Source organism: Bos indicus, chromosome 5, assembly GCF_029378745.1.
Source record: "Bos indicus isolate NIAB-ARS_2022 breed Sahiwal x Tharparkar chromosome 5, NIAB-ARS_B.indTharparkar_mat_pri_1.0, whole genome shotgun sequence".
NCBI classification, from domain to species: Eukaryota; Metazoa; Chordata; class Mammalia; order Artiodactyla; family Bovidae; genus Bos; species Bos indicus.
Window position 1 is genome coordinate 103976106 of NC_091764.1, and position 14556 is coordinate 103990661.

The 14556-nt window shown below is 45.8% G+C and overlaps 1 protein-coding gene across 1 annotated transcript in view; it reads left to right on the forward strand.

Moving 5' to 3' along the window:
- The first annotated feature begins 4854 nt into the window (after positions 1-4854).
- The window catches only part of LPCAT3 (lysophosphatidylcholine acyltransferase 3), a 36123-nt gene continuing 26421 nt past the window's right edge, over positions 4855-14556 (forward strand). Inside the window, exon 1 of the mRNA XM_019960238.2 lies at positions 4855-5086. Within this exon, the coding sequence (XP_019815797.1) occupies positions 4942-5086 (145 nt within the window). The 5' untranslated portion in view covers positions 4855-4941. The remainder of the gene's footprint in view (positions 5087-14556) is intronic.

The window sequence follows — 14556 nt, forward strand, 5'->3', positions numbered from 1 at the left end:
ATGGTTTGTCCAAGACCCAAGAGCTGTGATGCACCGAGGGCTTTAATGTCCGTTGCTCCAAATCTTTGTTGTGACGAGACAAAGAACCAAGGAACATACACTCACATGACAACATGATGTGGCAAGGCCAAAAAATAAAAAAGTTATTTAAAAAATATGAGACAGAGAAGCTCGGCCTCTCTGTACATTGGTGCCAAATCAATCCTGGAGGCAGAGTTCTGGGTGAAATAGAAAAGGATAGCTTTATTGTTTGTCAGGCAAAGGGAGATACACTGGGGTTCTGCCTTGAAAAACCATGTGTCTCAACTCCAGAGAAGTTGAGGAAGCTTTTTATGAAAGTGGATCAAAGGTGGGGTGTCTGATAAGATTAGAATGTGAGCAGGGCTTTCACTCCCTTAATCTCACCTCAGGTGGTGGGTCTCCTAATCCTGATGAGTTTCTCTGATCCCTTTGATCTGGCCTCAGGTGGTTTCCTTAATTGCTTCTCCCTCAATCAAGAAACTGTTTGAATCCACCTTTTGGAAATCAGGGAAGGTCATGGAGGTTAGGGTCTTGCCTCCAAGAGATGGGGGACAGAGCTTCTCTGGTGGCTCAGTGGGAAAGAATCTGCCTGCCACTGCGGAAGACCTTGGATTCGATCCCTGATCTGGCAGGATCCCACATACCGCGGAGCAACTAAGCCTGTGTGCCACAATTCTTGAACCTGTGCTCTAGAGCCCGGGAGCAACCAACTATTGAGCCCATGTGCCCTATAGCCTGTGCTCCACAGCAAAAGAAGCCACTGCAATGAGAAGCACGCACACTGCAACTGGACAGTAGCCCCTGCTTGTCGCAACTAGAGAAAAGTCCTGAAAGCAACAAAGACCCCGCACAACTGAAAATAAATAAATAAAATTATGTTTAAAAAAAGAAATGGGGGACAGAAAGGCCGCCACGCCATGCCCGGGAGCCCCACAAGGTCTGGCTCGGCCTCGGGGGGAACGTACACGTAACTACTAAGGAATAGTGGGTCTTTGAGTGAATAGTTTCATAAAAGAACACCAAGTTCTAATGGGGATAAAGACTGGTGTACTAATTCCATGTATTAGTCCAGGCAAGTTAAAGCAATAACTTTAAATCTTCGGGCTTCACAGATATTTTTCATTCAAGCTAAACATTGAGCAAGAAGCAGGTTGCGTGGCTTCTTCTATCTTGGAACACTTGTCCTCCATACGTGTTACTATCAAAAGAGAGAAATTTCGGAGTCATCCTGATCCTTCACCTCCCTGACCAGGAAATGACACTTCATTTCTGCATACAGTCCATCAGCCATAACTAGTCACAGGGTCCCAAGCTTACTGCCAAGGGTTGAGAGGTTGTAAATCCATACCTGGATATTGAGTGAACTCCAAAAAAACAGGTTTTCCACAAGTAGGTAGGGAGGGAAAGGAAAAGAGGGTAGACACCTCAGGGAAAAGGAGAGTGTTTTAAGGTGGGAGGGCTTCCCTGGTAGCTCAGAGGAAGAATCTGCCTGTGATGTGAAAGACCCCGGTTTGATCCCTGGGTTGAGACTATCCCCTGGAGGAGGAAATGGCAACCCACTCCAGTAGTCTTGCCTGGAGAATCCCATGGATAGAGGGGCCTGGCGGGCTACAGTCCACGGGACCTCAAGAGTCGGACACGACTTAGCAACCACCACCAGTATTCTTGCCTGGAGAATCCCATGGACAGAGAAGCCTGGCAGGCTGTATATAGTCCATAGGGTCGCAAAGAGTCAGACACGACTGAGCCTGAGCAGCTAACTAACTTTAAGATGGGAAGCCTTGCAGATAGTAATAGATAATAGAGGTCAAGGAGCCAGAGGGAAGGGAGTAGAAGGAAATACTGAAACTGATTTTAAAAAAAAAAAGGGAAGGGGTGGGGGGGGTGGCGCAGGGAAAAGCAGTCATAAGAAATGAGGGATTTCACTAATACATTGCTTATTTCTACACAAACACTTCCACTCTGGTTTCTAATTATCTTTCCATGTCGAGACACAGAACTTCCTGTGGGCAGGGGCTGTCTCAGCCATCTTTGCATCAAGGGATCAGCACAGAACCTGACTTACGTACGAAGCCTCCCACGAATGTGCTTAATTATAAAGAGGTCATAGAATCCCAATCTTCTCCCAATCAGCAGCTCATCAGCCAATGTAACTGGAGGAACAGGTGCTTCCTTAGAACAGTAGGAAGAATGAAGGGAATGTGGCCAATCAAGTACCTGAAGGGGAAGGTAAACAGGCACCTGTTGTGTCAAAGGAGACACAGCCTCCTGCCACACCGCCCCTTGCCTTGGACACCAGAGGTGTGAGAAGGGGCAGACATATTACTGAGTTGGATATAAGGAAGAAACTGACTCCTGTTTTTACACAGGGTCTAGCTGACTGGATGCTTTAACAAATATCTTTTACGTATTCAGAAAATCAAAGGTTTTAAGGGTCTTAACATTTAGCCAAACACTTCAATTAGGCAAAATCTAGTAAAATTGAAGGTGAGCAAATGTTACCACTCGTGATTCCTCTCCTGGTTATAAACCCTAGAGGGGTGTTTCTAACACTGAGAATCATGAACTACTAGCAAGTAATGATATCAAGTTGGTGGATCCTGATTATTTTTTTAATGAATTAGAACAGAAAGTATCAGAGAACATATACATAGCATGGCAGTGTGTGATGTGTGCATATAGTGTGAGTACTATACGTATATGTTATGTAGTGTATGAACACGTGTGCATACTGGATAGCAACATGTTTCCTACAGTAGTTGTTGTTTAGTTGCTAAGTTGTGTTTGACTCTTATGTGATCCCGCAGACTGCAGCACACCAGGTTCCTCTGTCCGTGGGATGTCCCAGGCAAGAATACTGGAGTGCATTGTCATCTCCTTCTCCAGGAGATCTTCCCAGCCCAGGATCAAACCTGCATCTCCTGCATTAGCAGGTGGATTCTTTACCACTGAGCAACAGATCTCAGTTAAAAAAAAAAACAAAAAACTTTGGAGTTACAGTCCGAGAGAAATTTTCACTGTTGCTTAAAGGAGAATGTCCACAGCAGCAATGTTTGTAATAAAAGAAATACATCAATAGGAAACAATCCAAGTGTTCCTCAACTTGATCATGAAAAAGTGGCACAATCATACAAGGCAATGTTAAATCACAATTAAAATGACTGTATTACAGCTACCTATAAAAACATGAATCTGCCTCAATAAAGATGTTAATCATAAAAACAAGTTTCAAAATGATACATTCTGCTGTAATTATAAAGTTTAAAAGCATGCAAAACTATATTAAAATTGTTTCTGGATATATACATTGTATAAAGTATAAAAATAGGCATGGGATTGATAAGTACCAAAGGAGACAGCCTCTGAAGGACAAGAAGGAATACACCCAGACTCAGCTGTGCTTATGTTTCAGATTTTTTTGACTGCACTAGGTCTTTTTTGCTCGCAGGATCTTTCATTCTCGTTGGGACACACGGGACCTTTTAGTTGTGGCAGCCAGGATTTACCTCCCTGACTGGGGATGGAACCTGGGTCCTTTGCACTGGGAGGGCAGCGTCTTAGACACTGGACCACCAGAGAAGTCCCTCTAAGGGGGAAATTATATTATTCTTGACTTCTCCGATTTTTTTTTTCTTTTATTTTGTCTCCCCCTGAAGAGGAGAGAGGTGAACTTTAACACTTTTAAACTTTAACAACTTTAGCAGGTTGCTTAATTTCTCCAAGCCTCTGTGTCTGTAAATAACCGATTTCATAATCAACTAGGTGAAATAATATGACTATTTGTGTTGCATAAAGTGCAAAGTGCTACAGAAGTAGAAGTTGCACTTGTGCAAGAATGCTCCACGAATTCCAGTGATCACTAAAAACTTGGTGTTTCTTTGTTACATATTCTCACATCACAGAACATTCTTCTTTTCCTTCAGAGCTCTTTCCTTCCCTTGCAATTAATTACACGGTCATTAACACCTTATATGTCCGTGCACCATCTCCACTCCATAGCTTTGGGCTTAGAGCCCAGCACAGGCCCTAGCACATTTTTTTTAGTCTGATCCGAACACTGGAAGTAAGAATGCGAAGCAAGGTGGGACGAAAGGACTTTTGTCTCCAATTTCTATCCTCTTTGCACTTTGATCTTGAACCTGTATTACTTAGTGACAAACTAGTTTAATTTTTAATGAAAAGCCTAACGGTTAAATCAGCGTAGCTTAATATCATCGCCTCTCGGAGGAAGGCAACGTTTTAATATAGGAAGTTACACGGAATCAAAGGAGCAGGTAGAGAGTGCTGAGGGCACCGGGGTGGTCCTCTAGATCTGGGAGGGAAGGCGGCGTGTCTAACGGTTCAAGAACAGCTGCGGCGCCGTTAGGGGGCGCTCGCGAGGCCGCCGCAGGAATTCGCGCCCTCCCGTTACATGCCCCAGTAACCCCGGCGCGCCTGCGACCGAGAGTAACCTCGCGGTCGGGTGACAGCCCCCCCCGCCCCGACTCTCGCCTGCTCCGTCTCAGCCAATAGGGAGGCAGCGCACGAGCCGGCAGGACTCTCGCCCGCCCCGACTCCTCCCCCGAGCTGTTAGAACTGAGTTGTACAGTCCTCCGCCGCCGGCTTCTTACTTTTCCAATCGCGGATCTGGTTCCCGGTTCCAAGCCCCGCCCCCGGCCTGCCCCGCGTTCTTTCTCGGGCCGAGTCACCTTTGCCTTACAAATATGAGGCCCCGCCCCCGGCCTACCTTGCCGCGTGAGGCCCCGCCCCCGGCCCGGGCTGACCAATGACCGGCTGAGCCCGGAGCCTTTGGGCGGGTCCGCAGCCAATGCGCACGCCGTGGGCGGGCTCCGGGCCGGAATTGGGGGTGAAGCTCCAGCGCTGTGCCCACATTCGGGGCGCGCGGAGCAGAGGGGTCCCTGGGGGACGCCCGGAGCTAAGATGGCGTCCGCAGCCGAGGGGGACATGGAAGCGGAGCTGACGAGGGGGCTGCTGTGGGGTTTCCAAGACCTGAGCCTTAACAAGTTGGCGACGTCCCTGGGCGCGTCAGAACAGGCGCTGCGGCTCATCATCTCCATCTTCCTAGGTAAGGACCCCTCGCGGAGTCCCCGGGGGACGGCGACGTGACCTCGCCCTCTTCCCGGAGCCACGGGGAGGGCTTTTTGGGGTGCGGGTGTCAATCCTCACACATACCAACCAGCTGTGAAGAGGAAGATGACACTATTCTGGAGTCTGGGGGCACTGTACCTTCTTCACCTTTCCCTTCGACCCCTCTTGTACCCTTCTGGCCCCTCATTGGGCGCCACCACCCTCATCTTGTCATGCTCTGCCCTGTGTCCCTACGACCTGTCCTTATTTGTCTCTCTCTTGAGTTCTACTCTCTGTCCATGTGTACTGCTGTTATTAATATCAACCCTCAGACACGCGCGCTTCTCATTGGCAGGTATAGGCTCCCAAACTTAGATATTTTAGTCCTATGGACCCGCTCAGCCCCATACTCCATGCTTGCATATTCTGTGTCTCTTGTGTGCATTGCCAGCTTGTATTACACTCTCATCTTTTTGTCCCGTTTCTAATTTCTTCTTTTAACCATACTGCTTTTTCTTGTCCTTAGCCACCCACCTGTCATTTACCGTGGAATATTATTTTAGTACTGGGCTTGGAAAACAGGGCTGGCAACCCCTTAAAAACTATTCACGCTACCCCAAGCGTGTTTTACACACGTAGTTCAAAGGATGTGGTATATTTGCATTTATGTCACAACAAACCGTATTGTAACTGGTTTATGGGCTTTTTTAAATGCATCCTTCCTCTATGGTTTTTTTTTTAATAGATGAAGCAGCATGGCACAGTAAGAAAAAAAAAGTGTGTGGACTTGGAGGGCAAACAAATCAGTCCTGCTGCTCACAAACTAAGATGCTGGGTGAACCACTTAACTTCTCTGGGGCCTTTAGTTTCCTTACTTATGAAATGAGATAATAATGCCTATCTGATAGGGTTGCTATAAAGTCTGGTAGGAATTCAAAGGTCATAAGCTGATATTAAATATTTGAGTAGTTGGAAGGCTTTATGAAGGTTATGGGACTTTAGCTAGGAGAGTAGGAGTGGTGAAGAATTAAACAAGACTTGTTGGGGAGGGTGGGTGCAGGAGCAGGTCTGAACCACAAATTTGAGATAAAGTTGGGCAGATGTGGAAAGCCTTAAATACTGGTAAGAAATTTGGAATTTATGGAATAGTCGGTAGAGACACTGATATGTAATATCACCTAAAGGGTGCTAATCTGATCTAGATAATGGGAAAGGCATTAATTCATATTTAAACAACCTTGGGTAATATCATTATCATTTGCTCATCACACATCAAGCCAAGATACTCTTTCTTTCTTCCAGATAAAGATCACTTTTACCCTCCCTTGTAGAATTACAAAATTTTAGACTTGTCAGGAACCTTAGATTGTGGAACTTACTTGCTGCCACCCAGATCTAACCCAAATTTATCAGTACTTCAATCTAGGGTTCTTTGCACCACATCAGCTTTGAACTTCCTACTTCTTCTCCCTTTTTCCAGGCCTAGTTATTTGTTGGGATTATAATTGACAATTAAGAGTGTTTACATTTCATTCATTAAGAAGCCAGCTGTTGATGTCTCAACTATAAATGGAGATTGTAACACAAGGAGCAACAAATTATAAGGGACAACCTGTTAAACGGAGCTGCGGCTAGAATTAGGCTTGGAATCTGTCTTTTTAGTGATGACATAATTAAATACAGCCTGTGCACTTGTAGTGGGCTACTGTGTACTATCATGGGGCATACACCTGTCTAGAAAGTTGTTTTCTCCATAGCTTACCCCCTAACCTCATCCTCTCATTACCACCAAGCATCAAGGTAATAAAAACTTGGTATAATACATCCATCACACTCTTGAACCCCCTTGCCCATCCTACCATGGCCCACATCCCCTCTTCCTAGCCCACATGTGTTGTTGCCTTCAGTAACTCATAGTATATCTCATTTTTAGGTCAATTGGGGTTCACATTGACCCCTAAATTGATCAGGGCTAAGTTTCACACATGGATATATAGGATTGTATTTTCTAGGTTTAGGTTACATACATACACAGAAACATACATTGATAAGCTTGTTGACAAGTACATGGAAGAAAGGGTGCATTTTTCTGGTTGTAAATATGCTTCTCCTACAAAAGTATCATCACTTCTGTGTATTGTAACCTAGAAACCAGTAGCCTTTCAGCAATGGAGTTCCTGAACCACCTCTCCTGGGGAACTGGGATACTGGAGGAAATCCTTGCCTGAGGTACCGAAAGGCCTGTAGTTAGAAACAATTTCTGACTCACTTTCTACTAATGAGATTAATTTTGGTTAAAAGCACTGAAATGCAGGTCCCCTGAAGAGTTAGGTATATCAGACATTCACATCTTAAGGGGATAAAATATGAATGTCTCACTGTTTTAGTTAGATAGTCTCATTACTGGTTCCCTAACATCTTTCCCTGTTTGAGTTGTGTGTGGATCTTGGTCTCTCCAGCGTTAGCCTTCAAACCTTTTGAACTGGGGCCCATGGTGAGAAATAACATTTTACATCATGACCCAGTAAACACACAGATGTATACTTGCATTGGAAACAGAAGTTTCAGGAAACATTACTCATCCTGAGTATAGGTAGTGTGCTTAGCTATTTTCTATTTTATTTTTTAGTATCATTTACAACCTACTAAATTGATTTCAAGACCCACTAATGGGTTACAGCAAGCAGTTTTAAAACTCCTGAGTTAGAGGCTGTAATTTTTTTCTATTAGGTGCTGCAAGGAAAGGGTAAGTTTATGAGCACTTTTGCACTGAAGAATTTCAAACAGGCAGAGGACGCTGTCAAGAGGGGCATGTGTGTGTCTGTCTTGCGTCTGATTGCCAGGAGTTTGGTGGAAGATAAATTTTGCTGTGAGCTCTGGTGCTGGCAGATGCCACTGGAAAACATCTCCGGTTCAACAACTCAGGTCTCCTCGTTCCTTAGCATAATTAGCAACATGAATTGTTCCAAATAAATTCAGCAAAATGTACCTGTTGTGGGTGAAGCACTGTGCTTGGCCCTGCAAAGGAAAGGGCAGTGGTACAGGATGAATAATGGGGCTGGGCACCCGAAGGTATGACCTGTGGTCTGTTGGGGGCAGGGAACAGGCAGGTGATAAGTCCTCTCGTAACCAAAATAACAGGTGGCACTCTAAGTGGCAGCAGAGATTCCCAGAGCTTTATGAGGTTTAACGACTGGACCTTTAATGAACTTTGAAAGTTGAATAGGGTTTCAGCAGACTGAGATGGTGAGGAATAGGGACCAAGGCAAGGACGTGTGGTGACACATTCCAGGAACAGGAAGTGGTCCAGTTGGACTGAAGCAGGACCTAAGTAGAGAAGTAGTAGAAAATAGGACTGGAAGGGACTTCCCTGTTGGTCTAGTGGTTAAGACTCCGCACTTCCAGTGCAAGAGGTGTGGGCTCAATCCCTGGTCAGCAAACTAAGATCCCACGTGCCCCATGGCACGGCCAAGAAAATTCAAAAAAAAAAAAAGACTGGAAATGTAGGTTGTGGATCCTTGAAAGCTAGGGGAAGAAGTGTGTGCTTACTGAAGCAGGTGATCAGGAGCCATCGCAGATACTTGAAAGGAGAGCGATGGGCCAGCACTGTCCTGGGAGCGGATCCAGGAGTACAGAGTAGTTTGGAAGATAGATTCTGTGACTACTTTTCATCTACACAGCTGAACGCACCAGAAACCCAGGAACCAGCCTTATCACCTCCCCCTCTCACTCTGCTCTCACCCCAGTCACCGAGTTCTATCAGCACCACCTCTAAATTGTGCCTCAGATACACTCCTTCCCTCCATCATCACAGCCACTGACCATCTGTCACCAGAACTGCCCGAATAGCCCCTGGACAGATCTCTCTAGTTTCTTCCTGTCCACTCAGTCCGTTCTCCCCGGCGCAGCCAGGGTGACCCAACCCCATGCCTCTCTTGGCTCAGCCCCCACCAGAGGTTCCATACATCCCTGGGAATCTCCCACTCCAGCCTTGACCTGAGCAAGTTCACAGCCTTGTGGCCAAGTCCTGATGCCATCAGAAAAGGCATCAGGCCCTTCCCACCTGAGCCATGGTACCTGCTGATCCGACTGCCAAGAGTGCTCTGTGCTCATTACCCACCTCACCGAGCCTTTTGCTCTTTCGGGCCTTGGTTCAGATTGCCACTTCCTCACAGAGTCCTTTCCTGCCTCTCATTTTAAGTTATGTGCCATGTTGTACTTTCTCCTCTGGACTGAAATCCCCTTCCGAATGAGTACCCATGCCAAAGCGTGATTATATATGTGCAGATGAGGGCAGCAATCGTTTTAAGTTCTGTTCATCAGTTGAATACAGTACCTGGCTTGTGGAAGTAAAGTAGAAGTAAAGTAAGAGTAAAGTAAATGTCGCTCAGTCATGTCCGACTCTTTGCAACCCCATGGACTGTAGCCTACGAGGTTCCTCCGTCCATGGGATTTTCCAGGCAAGAATACTGGAGTGGGTTGCCATTTCCTTCTCCAGGAGATCTTCCCAACCCAGGGATCGAACCAAGGTCTCCCGTGTTGTAAGCAGACGCTTTACCGTCTGAGCCACCAGGGAAGATTTGTGGAAAGGGCCCAATAAATATTTACTGAATAAGTGAAAGTGTGGATGAATGACTTGGCAACTGATTGCCTGAGAGAGAAAGAAGTATAATAGTTGAGGGGTGGAAAAAAAAAAAAAAAAACAAGCTCAGGCCTTCTGCCAGGGGAGCTGAAAAGGTGATGGTGACTTTCACAAATGTGGAGAGGTCAAGTGAGGGTTAGATGTTGTTCAGTGCCAGGGAATGACCTAGTTTTGGGACTGGCTTTAGGTTCCAAGGGCACCTCCAGCTTGTCTTGTGAAGCCTAGTCTTGAGTTTGAAAACAGTTGATAACGATTGATAATAGCTGGTAACAGTTGATAAAGATAATGGTTTTAGAAGTCAATACTGGAGAAGGGAATGGCTACCCACTCCAGCATCCTTGCCTGGAGAATCCCATGGACAGAGGAGCCTAGGGGGCTACAGTCCATGGAGTCACAAAGAGTCAGACACAACCCTGCTAACATTTTCACTTTTCAGTGGTATCATAACTGAATCAGGGAGGGACTGAAATGCCAGAGAGAATCTAGAGTGTGGTAATAATGGCATTGGTAGCTGACATTTATAAAGCGCTCAACAATACCACGCCTGGCTTGCCAATTACCCCTAAGTTATATACAGCCCTCTTATTAGCTTCCTTGTGCAGATAGGAAGCTGAGACCTCCAGCTCATACCCATTTCTGCCCACCTCTGAAACCCCTGCTCTTTACCACCTTGGGACTGGGAGGAGCGTGTGGGATGGGAAAGACAAAGGCCCTTGGTATCATCTACTCTTTACATGACTGAACCAAGATGTAATCAGCATGTTAGGTACCTCTCAACAGCCAAAGATGGCATCAGCCAAATGGAGCAGATGGTCACCCCACCTAGTGCAAGCTCCTCCTTCAGGCTTGGCCACGACTGCGGCTTGGCTGGTAGACTCATCTAAAGTGGCACTTGCAGGTGAGGACTCATTCCTTGGAGCTTCAGAATCAGCACCACTATGGTTAGCGACCTTTAAAATCAAAGGAGGTCCCACAGTTCAGCTCCCTTTGGACCAGAGTCAGGCCTGGCCCTTCACAACTAAATCCATCATTCAGGGCAAAAAGCTTTTTTTTTTCAAGTAGCAAAATGAAGACCCCTCAGCTAGGCACGGTGGAAACTAAGCAGCATTAATGAGACAAATGAGACTTCTGACCATAATACAAAGCATGATCCAAAAATCCTATGACTGTGAAGTAAGGAGATTATCCTAAAGACTTTCAAGGTCTCATCTCGTCCCAAAAGGCTAGGTCCATTCTTCATTTTAGACTTTTATCTTTATTCTAATTCATAGCCACAAATTTTATCATAACTTAAAGCTTCCTATTGGGGATTTCTTTTAAATATATTTTTCCAACTTTTTAATCTACACTCCAATATCTTATATTGCACAAAACTTCATGTTTGAATGCCAATATAACTTTAATGTCAAACAGAACCATTTTTTTGCAGTGTGCATGAGTGCTCAGTCACTCAGTCGTGTCCAACTCTTTGCGACCCCACAGACTGTAGCCCACCAGGCTCTTCTGTCCATAGAATTTTTCAGGCAAGAATATTGAAGTCGGTTGCCATTTCCAACTCCAGGGAATCTTCCTGACCCAGGGATTGAACCTGCGTCTCTTGTGTCTCCTGCACTGGCAGGTAGATTCTTTACTCCTACACCACCTGGGAAGCCCATTTCTTTGCAGAGACGTGTAAAACAGGGCCCATGAGATTCTATCCACAGGGTAATTTAACAAAGCAATTACATGCCCACTGACATGAAATCTGTCTGGGCAGCCATGGGAATTCACTGAAGGAGTTCCATCCAGCAGCCTTTTAAAAATGGGGTTCGGTCTTGAAAAAGGAAATGGCATTTCAGCTAGACCTTAAAAGGCACGGAAGATTCTAGTCAGGTGGAGATGGAAAGGGGAACTTTTCAACAACAAAGGATAATGAGCATGTATGTGGAGAGCAGGAAAAGTGAGGAAGACCTGAGGAACAGCAGGCAGTCCAGCTTGGCTGGGACACCAGAGGTTCCATAAAGGAGCTGCAGAGGAAAGCATGATTGAGTCTTCAGGGGGCGGGGAATGGGCTGGGGGCGGGGGGATGTGGTGGTGGGGGTGCTGTGTGACAGAGTGAGCTGGCAGGACAAGCATCTTTACAGACCTGCAGGCCTAGATGCAGATTTCTAAAATTAATTAAGATTAAATTGGGGGATTTCCCTGTGCCGGGGTCCAGCCCTGGCTGATCCAGGGTATTCGAAGGAGAGACGGCATAGGCGACTTATTTATTTAAATATTTATCAAAGATATAAAGAGTAATAGAATGAGGATAGCTCAGTGAGGAAATTCAGTGGAGAAAAGAGGCTGAGTAGCTTGGTTTATGAGGGAGACCAATAAAACTTCAAGACAAGAAGTTTGCACCACTTACGTAGGCCACAGGCGTCCTTCCGTTCTCCCGAAGGAGAGGAGACACTGAGGCCTCCCCGGTCGGATCTTAGAAGCCCAGGCGTAATTAGTAAGCATGGTGGGTTCTGCGCTCCAGATGGAGATTCAGCCAGAGTGAGAGAGAGAGTGACATGGGGAGACCAAGTTTCGGTGAACAAGGCCCGCACTTTATTTTCCAAAGTAGTTTTTATACCTTAAGTTGTGCATAGAGGATAATGGGGGAAGGGGTGGAGTCATGCAAGGACAGCAGTTCCTGGTTCTAATCAGAAGCCAGGCTTTCAAACTTATCATATGCAAAAGTTCAGGTGATTTACATCATCTTATGGCCAGGAGGCCTGTTAACATTTTAAGAAACTTATTTTTCTCTAAAGGTGATTATTCCAAAGTCAGGAGCCACCCTCCAAAAGCATTAGATAAAGTTGCATTCCTATAGGGTAAAGGTGTGGTGGGCTCAATCAAGAAAAGAATTAACTCAAGGGTCCAAGGTTACAAACATTAAAGCTACTACTTACACCAATTATATTAATCAATACACTGCCAGGGACACAGCAGGTAAGGGATATGGAGACTTAGCAGCAAACATTGGCCCAACAAGTGAAAAACCCTTCACCAATACAATTTCTAATCAATCTTTTAACTGTTCAAAGGACTCTGTATTTAGACAGTTTAGAACATCTCATGCCTCTCACAGTTGGGAGGCTCTGAGTGATCACATGTGGCCAGAAAAACCTATTCAGGCAGGCTAGAGGACTTCCAAAGGAGTTTGTAGGTTGAAACACTATCACACCCAGGAACTTTATTAACTGGAGCTATAAGTTAACTCTTTTTTCAGAGAGAGGTAGTGGGGGACAGCCCCCCCCTCCCCGCCCCCTCCCCCCCCGCCAGTAAAGTCAGAGGTGTAGGTGAGAGCACAAAGCAGAAAGTAGGCAGACTCTGGTTTTGGGGGTAGATGCTCGAGAATTTCCAGGAGAACGCCTGAGGCTCGATCCCGCATTTGCATATGCCGAGCCTCCTTCCTCATGACCTTTGCCACGGGCGGAGTTCCTCATGCTGGCTCCTGGCAGTGATAGAATTCTAGTTGAGCCATTCCAGATCCTGAAAGATGATGCTGTGGAAAGTGCTGCACTCAATATGCAATATGCACTCAATATGCAATATGCTGGCTCCCGGCATCCCTGGCCATCCAGTGATTAAGCACACATGCACAAAAATAATTGCAGCCACAAAATAATTACAGTAAGATTAAATATGTGCCAACTCTTTCACCATCGACCAGTTACTGAGCTTCAGCCATCCTTTTCCTCATGTTCCCAAAGGCCAATTTGACTAAAGAATTGAGGTTAAGAGTTAAGCGCTGTGTCTGATACATATTTTTAAATTATATTTAATTAATAACAAGCAGCAATATTTTGAAACAATGCAAAGTCGACCTGCATTTTTTAAAATGATATAGTCATCGAAGAGCTTGCCTGTTTCTAGAGAACTGCCTAGGCAGACCCTTCGCTCTCATTCTGCTCTGGCCAAGTGTGAGAAAGAAGCGTTGTTCTGGGGAAGCTCTGAGGACCAGGTGAAATAGACTGTATCGATCCTTGGCCAAGCCTGACCCAGGATAGTTTTAAATAATTGTTCTCTCCCTTCCCTCAGTAGATATTCATCTCCTTCCTTTCTAAGGAGACTCCAAGTGTGGTCTTGGGACCAGCAGCATCAGACCTGCTAGGAACCTGTTAGGCAGTCAGGTTCTCAGAGGGACTAAACGAGAGACTCTCAGGATGAGGCCCAGTGATCCGTGTTTTAACAGCTGTCCATGTTATATGCTTCCCCGCATGTCTGAGGACTGCAGGCTTAATGTGTGGCTTCAGGTCCCTTTTTTGTAACAGTTGATGTCAAACTTGTATCCTGCGATCTTTGGAATAAACAAAATGCTCTCAGATTCTTTATAGCTTTCAGTTCAGTTCAGTTCAGTCGCTCAGTCATGTCCGACTCTTTGCAACCCCACAAACCGGAGCACACCAGGCCTCCCTGTCCGTCGCCAACTCCTGGAGTTCACCCAAACCCATGTCCATTGGGTCAGTGATTCCATCCAACCATCTCATCCTCTGTTGTCCTCTTCTACTCTGGCCCTCAATCTTTCCCAGCATCAGGGTCTTTTCAAATGAGTCAGCTCTCCGCATCAGGTGGCCAAAGTATTGGAGTTTCAGCTTCAACATCAGACCCTCCAGTGAACACCCAGGACTGATCTCCTTTAGGATGGACTCGTTGGGTCTCCTTGCAGTCCAAGGGACTCTCAAGAGTTTTCTCCAACACCACAGTTCAAAAGCATCAATTCTTCGGCACTCAGCTTTCTTTATAGACCAACTCACACATCCATACATGACTACTGGAAAAACCATAGCCTTGACTAGACAGACCTTTGTTGGCTT